A 14,077-nucleotide genomic window follows, 5' to 3' on the forward strand; every position below is an offset into this window, starting at 1 on the left:
TTCTCGTCAAAACTTATCTCGTAGCTGTACAATTTTATTTTTTAATTTAAACGATGTCCTTTTATTTCAATTTGTTAAAATTATGATAAATTTTGCGTATAATATGAATCACTCTTGACAAATTTGCATATATTTCGTCAAAATGTCGTTTCTCCAAAGCCACCGGTTCATAGCTTGAACATTTTGTTATAGGTTCCTGGGAATGACCACGGTCAAATACCCTCAAATAATAATGACCAGGGACGACATGTGACCTCGGCCAAAATCCTTCAAATAATGATGTTTAGGGAATACGTTAAATACGTTGAATACGTTAAAATTTATTTAATCGACAATGAACATGTGCTGGGTTGACATCCTCGTTTTTCACCCAAACATCCTCAGCTTCTTTAAAAGTGCTTGTCCCATAGCTTTCAAATCTAGTCCATAGGTGCGAAGTCTTGAACTTATTCAGATTCACATTTATTCAAATGACCATAAAATTTTATAGATAAAGTTTCGAGTGACATATTTGATCCGAACGTTTTCTTCTCACATATCACTTGCTCTTGCAGATTTTAAATTTTCGTTATTAAGCTAGAACGATATCATCATGATGATTATTTGTTCCTGTAAAGGTAAATGGCTTGGCAGCTTGGTATATATATATTTTTGGCCAGATTTTGGACTTGCAGATTTTCAGTCTTGAATATTAAGTTGGTTGAATCAGTTCTAAGTATCTTACAGCAATATGTACACTTGGTACCATTCTTTGAAAATATAAACAATTGATAACCAGACGACCAGAATACGTAAACTTTGTCAGTGCAGTAAGCATTCGCTTATTACTATCCGGACGTGGAGTAAAACGCCTTCATGTCCATGGAATTTACAGCCTTAGTGTAGAATCACATATTATTTAATATCTGACCTGGATGATTGAGCATTTAAAGCACATTTAAAGCCAAAGCTGCCGCTGTTTGGCATGTTGGGCTATGTCGGCTGACATACAATCGCTGGCAGATTTGTCAATGTCGTAGCCGCCTCATCGTTTGGTATTGTTGTTTTCCATCTTCTCGCTTGTAGACGTGTGACAGCACATCCGACAGTTTCAAAATTGTCTCCAACACTTCGAACCTTGACCCCTTGTGACCGATGACATGGCGCGAGGACTGAAAATTCGTTCATAGATAAGCTTATAGCTTTTTCTTTCTTGTTCCAAGCTTCTCGTTTAAAATTTCAGGAATTCAAAAGGAACAGCGCCGCCTGTGGTGGACCACTAATTTGAAAGTAATGAAAGGTTTGTTGCCGTTAAAGACTAACAACTGTTGACATTGATTGTGAAATGGTTGATACTAAATGTCCCTACGCTGTTCTCAACTCGTACAATTTCTCATAATATGGTTTACAATCCCGTATGGTATCTTGCACATATGTTGGATACGACGAGACGTCCACCTTTTGGGGACAACTTGGCGTTTCTGTATTTTTTACAAAGCCAGTGGTACTGAGTAAAGTATCGTACCATTCATCGTGGAAGACCCACTCCTCTGGGTGGACGGGCGTCCAGCGAAGCATGCTTTCTTTGAACTCAAACCCGACGAAGTCACAGAACTTCTTCATCGTGGTCGCCGGGTCACGCAGCAGGTCATCGTCAGCGTCGATAACCATCGGCGTTTGACCTTTGACGTCCCTAATATATTCGTACAAGGCCCACATGTCACGGATACCGGCTTCAGCGGGTATTATTTCAGGCAATCCATCCACATTTTGCCTCGAGAGAGTCCTATAAAGGGAAGGCACGGACATGGTCGGGTTACGAATAAGGAAAGCATGGCGGTACCCATCAGGAACAAATTCAGTTTTCCCTGTCGCAACGAGGTTAAGTGCCATATCCTTCAGGAACACACCTTGGTATCCAGGAAAATCACCTTCAAGTACACTCTTCACCTCGCCAAATTTCAATCCGGGCAAAGGGTCACCGACAAGGCAGCGTTCGAAGAATGACCGTTCTTCTCCGAAACAAGCTGCCTTGCCATAGTATTCATGGAACACTTTGACGCCCTCTAGAGTCCGGATTGATCGCTCGAATGCTGTTGTACAACATCTGAATGTTGACCACAGGATGCCTCTAGCGATAGATCCTTCGGATGGATTCATCATTCTGAAAGATAACAGTGATGTTACTGGCATAGCTTCAAGAATATGAGACCCCGCAATTGATGCATTACATGATTCTCGCCATTTTGATTGCTCCTACACGCAGAGTCAATTTCTACAAAACACCTACGCTCTGCCGTTCAGCAGCAATTTAAAAATCGATTAGCAGTATCCTTGACTTTGATGTGTTTTCCGGTATTTTTGTTCCATTTGTAAAATATATTTAGAATACTTTTTCTTGTTCTTCACCCGAAATCTTGTTGAAACGCCTAGTGTTAAAACAGTCCACACAACCTGTATGTGTGTAATGTACCGTTATTGTTGACACTACTCAACAGAAAGATGGTCCCGACTGTAACTCATTTATCAGCAAAACTGTACGGAATGCATTACGTTTGCACCGGTAACTTTGCATTGAAGCATACGTTAGCGAGTTGAAGACGACAGTAACCCTTCTTTTCGACAAACGATATTGAGAATAATTTCAAAAGATACAGCCTCGGGCCCTTTACATACATGGGGAGGGGGGGGGGGCGAAAAAATGTTTCATATTATCTTTGACACTTGTTTCGTGTTGCCGTTGATAGCATCTTGAATAAAATCAAGATCTATACAAAACAAACACACAAGACATCAAATTCTATAATTTGCGAGATATTGTTATCGAAAACGAAAAAAAAAATTTCAAAATACAATACCTTACAGTATCGAAGTTATTTGAACATTTAGATCGACGTCAACGTCATTTCATCAATTTAATTTTGTACTATAATATTTGCACGTTTAGCTTAAGAATTTTCATTATGCAAACGTGGTATTTTGTCTACTTTGCCCACATTGGTAGTAGAGGAGAGAGAGAGAGAGAGAGAGAGAGAGAGAGAGAGAGAGAGAGAGAGAGAGAGAGAGAGAGAGAGAGAGAGAGAGAGAGAGAGAGAGAGAGAGAGAGAGAGAGAGAGAGAGAGAGAGAGAGAGAGAGAGAGAGAGAGAGAGAGAGAGAAGCCCGGTGATAGAGGGGGAACGGGGGCGTATTTTCCATGTTTAGATTTCAACTGCTGAAAAAATTACATGAAAATAGAGAAAGCTTTCTCAAAATCATGATATTACAATAAAATCTACCAAATCTATGAAAAAGAAATCTGTATATATATACACATTGAACCCGAAGTATGTGTTTACGCTTAGCCTCTGTATATTTTAGTAGCATCAGGCACACTAACCGAGGCTATTTAAGATAAATGAAATAATCGTTGACATGTATTACAATTCAAGGTTAACTAACCCGGAAATATTATTTTATCGGCAAATTTCGCGGAAATTGTTGTCGGGCCCTGCAAGGGAACGACAATTCTGAGATTTTAGTTAATCACAACAACTTGAGATTAGAGGACGCTGCTAGCGTCGCTTCCTGACCTTGACCCCATTTGCCCAAAGTCGACTGATATAAAAATGGCGGCGGTCACCTCCATTCATTTGGTGAACTAGGGCACTTAACACAGTTTTCCACTGGCTCGGTGGATCAATTGGATCAGCAGATTAATGGTGTAGTCTTTGCTTTTACTCCTGACAGTCTCTTGTCATAAAAGATGTATATCCTTGGCTTTCACTCCTCAACAGTTGCTAACCGATGAAGTGACTGGGCCGTCATTATTTTGATTTGATTTTAGGAATCGCACATTTTCAAATTTACTTTGCAGTTTTGACTTGAGATTTTTGCCCAAACGATGGAGAGAGAGAGAGAGAGAGAGAGAGAGAGAGAGAGAGAGAGAGAGAGAGAAGAGAGAGAGAGAGAGAGAGAGAGAGAGAGATCACTACTTGTCCCAGTAGTGAGATCTAGTTAGAAGTGCAGACGTGGAAGTAAAAATCACCCTCAAAGCTATGAACACAAAGCCACCTGTAGTGTGTACATACGACAACCGGTTTGCCGGCGCGGTGGTCGCAGTTTGGACAGGGACATGAACTAGTTTTGGTTCTCGCGCATGCACATAGACGACCGTTGTAATGGTTTCCCAGTGAATCAAGTCATGTGTTTGCCGTTGGTACACTTTACGACATTCACGTCACAAAATAGTTGAATACGACTTACCAGACAATAGCGGAGACGATCGGGATTTCTTACGGAAGATGTTCCAGCTAGTATTTGTGTTATGCCATAGCGCCAACTGAAGACAGTCACGTGAGTGTAGGTTAACGAACTACTGAACATTTCCGGTGACCTCGAGTCCAAGGGCTGACCCAATGTTGCGCGTCACAATGAGATCTCTCGAATACTGTTTCAATGAAACCATCAACCATTTTAACAAACAAAATTTATTCATAGATTCAAAATGAATCGAGCTCAGAGTCTCGCCATACCAAGTTTTCAGGCTCTGCGAACTGAGAGAAAAAAATCTTACAAATTAAATACAACTGTTTCATTCGAAATGAAATGTTATATATTATCTGAAATATCTGTATGTCGTACAAGGCTGTTTTAAGATGACTCACTCCTTCTGAACATGCGTCGATTTATTCAGTACAAAGCTTGATATATTTTATGTAAGCCATCAATACGTTTTACGTAAGCCGATTTTATGAATTCGGATAGTTATACGTCAATTGGAAACAGTTACAAACAACACAAAGTTACATTAGCGCATCAATAACAACAATATATACGCTTAATTGTCCGAACATCAACAACGTCATCAATCTGATGTCAGCATGAGCTGACGTCATCATAAACAAGCTGCAATATGATAAGTTTTACCCTGAGTTATATTATAAAGAGTTTCATGAAATATGCAATTTTAGTTAAGCTAAGAGAGTATGAAGTAAGTAGTAGTTTTGATATAGCAGCCTTTTATCATCAACGGGCTGATGATAAAATAATAAGCGTCGTTGTAACTTCTACACGTGAGAATAAAACGGTATTAACTTTGAAGATTGAGGGTGTCTACACTGTTCGTGTATCGCAACGACTTCTCGCATGGTAATATCCCGATGGAAGACGGTAGTGAAAGTGAACTGTAAGTAGGGCAATGGTGACGGCTTCTGTCGGTTCGTCAAATCAGACAGTTACTGTAACTAATCAAGAGGTCAAGGTAATAACGCCAATATATTCCGTTTTGATATTAGCCAGCACGCACTGCAGACCACACTAACACTGCACCGTGTTGCGTGTGAACCATTGGAATTTTTACACGGGCAATGGCAAAAGAAGAAATTTACCTTTTTAGTCCACAGGACTCTATTTAAGGTAAGGTGCGCCCTGGAGACAGATATTCGGACTCTAAGTATTTCATATTTTTCTTGTCTACCGCTCATGGGGGCTCATTTTGAAGCTCTTGGATTAAGAAAATATTTTGACCGTCTTAGGTTTTAGAAAATCCAAAATTTTATTTTCCCTCATATGGCGGCCATTTTGATTTTCAAATATTGGTAAATATTCGGTAATTTGTATCTCTTGTTCCAAACTTTGCCCAGTGACCCTCAATTATATTGTTCTTGATTTGGAGAGAGAATGGTTGAAAGTTTCGTCGACGAAAGTTTGAGCAAAGGTTTAAGTCTTCAACTTTTGAGGTGCATACTACCTTTAGGCAATACCGGACATTGTTTACTTCAGAGGAAAGACGCAATTATAGGCTATACCCAAGAGGGCGTTTGTATCTGTGTAAATAAAAAGTTTCGACGTCCTTTTACCACTATAATTCGTCTCCACTTTTGTGGGTCTTACAAAGGGAAATAAAGGAAGAACAACACAGAAGAAATCAATGTGAGAGAGGTAGCTGGCACTTCAACTTTGAAAGGCGGCAATTGTTGCAATGTTTGATAATATTTCATAATATTTGTCTCATTCTTATCCCAACAGTGTGTTGAGAGACAGAGTATGGCCTTGCTATTAAAATGTACGATACGCGTTATTCCCTACAGCTTTGTCAATACTGGTGAAGTTTTATGACGTCATCCCCAAATATTATTACTGATAATGTATCAGATTATCCTGCATTGTAGCCCCAGATGTGTTCTACATCTTCAAATTTAAACATAAAATAAACGATTCCGCATTTGAACTTTTGAATTGAACCACTTTCCGGATAATATCAATCATAGACAGTCGAGAAACGCCGTGGGTGAGTTGTCAACATGATCATTTTGAAGAGCGAGCGAGGTGAGCGAGAGACGTCATTCGTCCGACATGTCTCTCATCGCGAAATTGATAGTACTATTATTGGGAGTTCAGAAGTTGGTAAATCCCTGGAGGTCCATGCTTGCTCCTTCATCAATCATCTGTATAATTTTCCTCTGTGATTGAAATGAATAGCCGTGGACGATAATCAAAAAGGAAGCCGTAAAATTGAGAGACGGGAAATAGAAAACTTTTAAATTCATCGAGCAACAACACAGCAGATATATCTTATTAAATATGTCGTATCCGAATCAATGCTGACAGAAAAGAATTTTTTTTAACTTTCTTTAACTGTTGGTAAATTATTTTTATGTACCAATTTACCTAAATGTACTCTGTGTCGAAATATCACAGTATCGAGTACTATTATACATCTATACTATCGTGGATAGTAGCATTTTCTTGCGCTAAAAAGCCGTACTCGCAGTTCACTGCCCACCTGGGTAGGGTGGGGGGGGGGTCTAAACCTCATGAAATAGCCATTCTTCAGATTTCCAATAAATCAAATTGTGTGCGTAAACAAGAAAAGTAAACTCATGAATTTTAATAGACGAGGTGGTATAGCCGATTGGGGGCAAATAGGCCATACCATAGACAGTGGAGGGGGGAAGAATACCCACCACGTCTAAATCTGTGTGGGGAAAAGTTGTCACGCACTCACCTGATGTCGGTTACCCCAATAAAAAATTTAAGGGTCTGAAGCAGTGAGATGCTCATGTAACCCTACCATATCAATGGTATTTTTTATGACTTTTCCCCTTGGCACTGAAACTTGTAGTGTACATGCAGACATTTGTTGAGATTGCATGAACGGGAACGGTTCAACTATCCTTGAAAGTTCGAATTATGAATGAATTACAATATATCATGTTCCGCGCATGTGCAGAAGAGGACACACTGTTGAATGTTTAGTTTACCCGTGAAGGCTTCTGGCGTCTACTTTCTTGTTCTCGTTTAGAGTGAATGGTCACTACATAAATGTAAAGTTGCGCGCTGAGAAAAGATCTGAAAAATGCCTAGAAACAAAGATTTCCAGCTCACTTCAGAAACGTCGTTCCCTGTTTTAATGCTCTTAGAGACCTGTCTGTTTGTCCATCTGTCTGTTTGTCCGTCTGTTTGTCCGTCCTCAGCGCTCTCTTACAAAACTAAACCTCTTTTTTAAAAGGAGCAGTAGCTTCAACATAAATCGCAAGAAACTTTTGTTGTTACGTAATAGTTTACAACCATATATTATATATATAGTCATCGTGTGTGACTTCTAAAAGTTTTATGAACCTATCGTTTAACGAAATTTTGAGATAACGTAAGCACTAAAAACACTGTAAATCACTGAGTGAGTTGACATATTTGTAAAGGAGTAAATTTCCACAGAAATTGTAAAGCCTCGTATGTGCCACCGTGACTTGCGATTAGCGTTGCCACAGCGTTGTTTGTAAGGGTCGAATGTTCATGTCCAAGTTCACGAAACCTAAAAGCTGCTTCCAAACGCAACCCACATCAATCAAACTGAGACAAAGATTTCTGTTGACAATTTTGGACTCGATTATCTTGTAATATCAACGGTTGCTTGTAAGAACACAACTTTACGTCATCATATACGTGACACCATACCTCACTGAAGGCAAATTATTTCTAGAAACTTGTTCGGAAACAAGGCTCTCTACAATTCAACCGGCATGATTCGGAGCTGCCTGGGGGCGTTCTCTGACAGCTTTTTTGTCCTTTTACCATCGCGTCTATACTAACATTCAAAGAATTATATATGAGGAGGAAGATTATCTCACACAATATTATTATTCAAAAGCAACTCAGAAATAGAAAGATAATTAGGTATTATGTCCTGTTTATCAAGGGTTGCTCGCCATTTAACGTAGATACAGATGTATATTTGCTATTATATCATAACAGTATATTGAAATTTGGCGTAGAACGTCATAAATGGATTTTTGCTAAAGCTGAGAGCTCGCGCGTATGCAGCCGTGGTGTATCGCCAATATACCATGGTTCTTTTCGCGTCTCGACCAATCAGATCGCAGTATTTGCGCCATCAATATACTGGTATGATATAATTCTGTATATATATATTATATATATATATATATATATATATATATTATATATATATATATATATATATATACACAAAATGTATACAATGTGCCCTCCCGGTTATATATATATATATATATATATATATATATATATATATATATATATATATATATATATATATATATATATATATATATATATGTCGAGACAATTCATTTTTATTAGGCTAAATAAACATGACTGTAATTTAAAATCTGTTGACTGAAGTTCCGCAGAATAATTGCAAGGCGTATTCCTTGATGTAACATATGTGTGCAGTGATAATTTTATGTTCATTTCTTTCCTGATATAATCAGAAATTAATGTAGGTACAGAGGTGGTGACGTTACGATGTCATCGGCCGTTAGAATACGTTTTATATTTATTTTCCGACTGTTCTCCTTTTCTCGTGTGATATTTAAGAGAAATTGCATGTGCCGCTTCTGCCAAAATTTGAAACACAGTATTCTAGGCATGGGTCGGTACAGTTGCATAAACGTTCAGGGAGTCGATTGCATCAAAATCTTCCTTCCATTCAGAGTGGATACTGTAAAGCAGTTCATGTATTCCTTCTGGTGATCACGACCCTGTCGTATAGATACCGGATTTATGACACCGGCGTTTCCGATTGAAATCCTCAACTGGAGCGCGCTGTTTTCCGGAACCAACGAAAGCCTCCTCCAGGAAATACATTCGAGTTGCTATGTTTCTTACGGACTTTTTTACGATGCAGAGGGCAAGCACACTGTGAAAACCTTTTATCCTCACCGCTGGCGGGGGGATATGGCACGCTCAAGAAGAGTACAAACTCAAAATGTCAAAGCAGTAGATGTAAACGACACATCACACAAGTGTAACTGCTTCCTGCTTTATCCTTGAACTCGAAGAGAACCTGACCGAAATAATGATTTAGCATTAAAGTCATACTCAACCAGACTGAGTGTTACCAACGGTAAAGCGATATAATACACTGTTATTGCGTACAGTACATTTCTAGCCTTTATCTGGACACACGCTTTTGGGTAACGTAACCAAATACGAACACATTATGATTGAACATTTTAAAGCAAGTATCTTGAACCTTGGGTCATCCTTTCGTTACCCTTGAAAAATCATGCGATTTTATTCTCCGAGTCTTCATTCAAATTACAACAGTTACGACAGTTACAGTTCCATGAAAAGCACCTTAGTCTAACACCTTTATTGATGCATAACAAAAAAAGGCATATAAAGGAAATCTCAGACACGGATTTGAAGGGTATTACCAAGGCTTGTCAATGCACAAATTTCAACCGAAAAATGTGCAGCGTGTTCGCTTAAGGGAGAAAACTCGGATTTTTGGAAGGTTCAACAAAATGTCTGTCACGTGACTATTATGCAAATAATGACTATGTATTGTGCACGGTCGGATTTCCCAATATCAGAGCTTTCAGAAAATATGTTTCATTGTGGTTTGGGACTTCTATAACTGAGAAAAAAATAAAAATGTGAAAGTGTCTATAAGGTATGTAGCTACCTTTAAGTAAACGTTAGAGTAACGTTTCGCGTAAGCCAGACGTGCATGCACAGTTTGTTTCCAGATATGATCACCAGATATAATAAGATACGTGGCAGGATACAATTGCTTTGTCAATCAACAAAGTTCAGCATCGTTGAACAAGCAAGCGACCTACCATACATTAGGCCTAAAACAACCATACTGAAATATTCACCAACGACAATCATTGCGCAATACTGTTTTTTTTTCGAGTGAACATGTTTAGTACGTTTTATCTACATATGACACTGTACGTAGCACATGATTTGACAAGTTTCCTGGTGAAGTGCGATTGATGGCATGATCATGTACGAGACTACTATCAGAAGTGAAAGACGTTATAAAACTCGGATGGCATGCTCCTGAGCAATCCGGTACTGGAATCAATATCTGTGTAGTTTTCACCACATCCACCACCAGTACCAACAAAGCATCACCATCATCATCATCATCATCATCATCATCATCATCATCATCATCATCATCATTAACAACAATGCGAGATTATCTTTTATCATAATTTTGACCTGAATCAAAAGCAACGTCCTGAAAATTCACTTCTCGGGTTTGTTGGTACTATCGTACATGATATCAGGTGCCTTTGTTTTGAAGCAATTAACACAATAAATGCAATACTCGCTTCCGCGCATAAACCAAGTCCAAAGTTTTTCACCAATTTGACGAATTGAGTCTTTTGGAGAAAACGAGACTGCAATCAGTTTGTTACATGTCTCCAGGCTTTTTTAGGGATGCCATGATGAAAATATTGCCCACGTCTAATATCCTATGAAAAGTGAAGAAGGAAATGTATTACTTGAATCCCTATTTGTACATATGTATGTATAAACTTATGATAACACGATTGGAACTAATTTAGGATAATTGGATTTTCATATTTTTCAAATTTCTCAGGTGCCCTATAGCTGAATGTTGTGATATTACAAATTACTCATTATAACAAGTGTATAACCTAAAAAGAAAAGCAGAAGGGCTCACATTTGAAGATCAAATAAACATTACTTCATCATCCAATTATCCCAAATTAGTTCCAATCGTGTTTGGTATAACCAAGCAGTGCATACTGCTTATTAAATGTTGATGAGAGTGTGACAAACTCCTTCCCCTGTACTGGAATTGCACGTCTGTTCCTCCGAAATGAATTTTGTCTAACCCTTACATGTGCAAGTCGCTTTGTCTATCAGTTTCCCTCGTTTATCGACGATGAGCGTCAAGTTTGTCTGTCTACTGATAATATTTTCCGTAAATTTTCATCGTGCACAACACCTCCATATGTTAATCTAGTTTCGACGATGTCAGGTCAACCGGGTTAGGAGCACGCGCATCAGCTTTATATTTTTGTGTTGCCTGACAACCATTTTTTCTTACAAAGTCTGAGGTGCATTTAAAATACCTTTTTTCTTCCATACACTGATTTCTATAGTTTTTGTTCTTCATAAATTTATCGAAAGGATCGATTCAAATAACCTCAGAATCGTTTTACGAAAACATATTAACCCTTTGAGTGCTGTAATTTTTCCCTCCAAAATTTTAGTGCACAATTTTACCAATTTAAAAAAAAAAATTCTGTAATTTCTTTGATAATTTTGGACCAAATGGAAATTGCATTTCATAGGCTACAGTTTTTTTATCAAAATTTTGGCAAAAATCTGAAAATAATTGACTGGGGTATATTTTATAAAGGTGAAAAAAATTGACTTTGGCGCTCAAAGGGTTAAATGGACATGGAAGAGTGAAATCCATCACGAAGAAAGTGATAAAAACGTTATGAAGGAATATAAAAGAATGACCGGAAAGCTTGTCAACAGCATGACGTAAATACAACAGTTTTCAAAAGATTTTATCTATCTAAGACAACAAAAGCTGTTACCTAGCTAAATAAATCCCCTTTGGCAAAAATACACAGCGACATAGGATAAAGGTTCCGATTGACTAATGCTGCCGACCCGCAGTATATCACTTTCTTCATCGTAAATGGCTAATTGCTTTTAGGGCGACACCTACGTTGGAAACTGGGTGACACATAAATAAACGTACGATGTGGAGCATTATCGTTTATTGCAATCTTCTCGTTCGAGTCGTAAAATGCATCCACCAATTTCCCATTTATCAATTCGCGTTTCAACTGGAGCTTAGTATGTCAGCGTTTTTACCTTAGTACTCAGAATCTGCTGGTTCATCTCTTTAAGGAAGTAAGGAAGCGGACATAACTTACCGTGGTTGGGTTGATGGGTTTTAAAGACTTGGGGCCTAAAATACTTGATATCCCTATGCTTCACAATAGAATGCCAACCTGTCCTCTTAATCCTGCATGAGAATATATGACACTCCCAACTTTCACAATACACCATCTTGCTTCATTTATATAGATCTACTGGTCTTTGTATAGCGGAGGCTCATGGATATTTAATGAATTGAAAGCACTTGAATCGCTCTAATCTGCAAGCCGTCAGGTGGTACGACCATGGATTACATATCTAATGAAGCCAGGATTTTACAACCTCGTTCGTAACTAGTGAGTCCTAGTTGTTTTTAGTAGTGGTGATGACGGTTATAAGATAGTGATACTGCTGATATCGATGATGATTGTGTGATGATGATGATAATAATAATAACAACATGTACAACGTATTAAGATAATACAAATAGTTGCAGCGACAAGAGGAGCAAAATAACAAGCAAATATTTGAAAATCAGAAGTGACAATTCTATATTTTGTGTCACAGAAATGTTTCTATACAATAACAAAAGAGCAAATTTTTATCGCCGGTTGTAATGACAGTGATATCAAAATAGGGATGATGAAAAGTAAGTGTCATCAAATAAATTAAAAATATGTGAAATAAATAAAAGGAAATAGTCATCGGGTTTTAAGTTTTCCAATTCATACAAAAGGAAGGCATTTAATAATCCGCACGTCACTTCAACGCCTCAACTCTCATTACGTTGCGGGAAAACCATGTCTGGTGAATGCTGCTAGAATCACATGTGTAGATATGCAGGGTGCGTCATTTTCAAAAAGTACATTATGATTCAGATGTTCAGGTCTTCATCAAATACAATGCTTTAAGATTGTGTTTAATCAATGCTTTTTATTTCTCTCTGAAACCATACCCACTTTCAAGTAAAATATTAGTGAAAGCCAACTGCTGTTAAAACACTGTTTTAATCTTGGAATAATGTATTTATAGGTTGTTTTATTTTAATCTGTATAGTCATGTTATTGATACAAACTGTAATATTTTCACCCTAATGTTCTTTAATTTTTACGTCCAGCGCATACCCTTGAAGACAAATGTGAAAAGACCTATTAATCTCTTTGCTGGGACTGAATCTAACCCATCAATACGTTAAATTGTGACACACCTTCCATAAATGATATGTAGTCTCCCTTGCTTTAATAAGCACCGGTTCGAACAGGCATAGCCTTCAGCGGAACGGGAAATACAAGTGAAGGACGAGTTCTGAACAAATTTAAGTAGGCCTTGGCAATCTTTTTATTTCGAACATGTACGCAATACATACACGTAGCTGCCAGGGTGGCGCTCTCCATCGGCGAGAACTGACAACATGATGCAGTGAGTTACAAACCCAGGGAGACAGAAATTGTACAACTGTAGGGTGGGACATGGATTGATTCAGGGACTAGGAAAGGGTAGCTGGTAGGGTGAGTTTAATTTCTTTAAAGCTGTCAGGGAGGGTGACAAAATCAAGATTTGAACTTCCTACTGTTTGAAACCGAATATGCGTTTGTAACTAATGAGACCAACCTATTAATTAGTCAACGTGATTATGTTCAGGCAGATTTCGTGTCATGAAAAAAATCGACCAAATCAACAATAACTACTTAAAATCAACAGCGAAATGACTATAACACGACAAAATCTACATAACAAACAAATAAACATAAAAACGCAGTCTGTTTCGGATATTTTATTTTTGTCATGATTTTCCTCATAAAATTATTTATGATAGCGGTTACCAATCACCGTGTCACAAAATTTAAGTAAACGGAGATTATACCGTTTAGCGACTTTATCGTTAACGTTGACAGCTGTGCAGCCCACTTCAGTCTCCACAGCAACGAGGAGACACACAATAAATGGAACAGCCATCCAGTTAGCCTC

General features: G+C 38.1%; 1 protein-coding gene across 1 annotated transcript; it reads right to left on the reverse strand.

The window, feature by feature from the left end:
* Nucleotides 1-1,344: 1,344 nt before the first annotated feature.
* Nucleotides 1,345-1,872, reverse strand: LOC139117665 (uncharacterized). Its single transcript, XM_070680906.1, has one exon. It carries the CDS (start codon nt 1,870-1,872, stop codon nt 1,345-1,347), a length of 528 nt encoding a protein of 175 aa, XP_070537007.1.
* Nucleotides 1,873-14,077: the final 12,205 nt, after the last annotated feature.

Source organism: Ptychodera flava, chromosome 18, assembly GCF_041260155.1.
Source record: "Ptychodera flava strain L36383 chromosome 18, AS_Pfla_20210202, whole genome shotgun sequence".
Lineage (NCBI taxonomy): Eukaryota > Metazoa > Hemichordata > Enteropneusta > Ptychoderidae > Ptychodera > Ptychodera flava.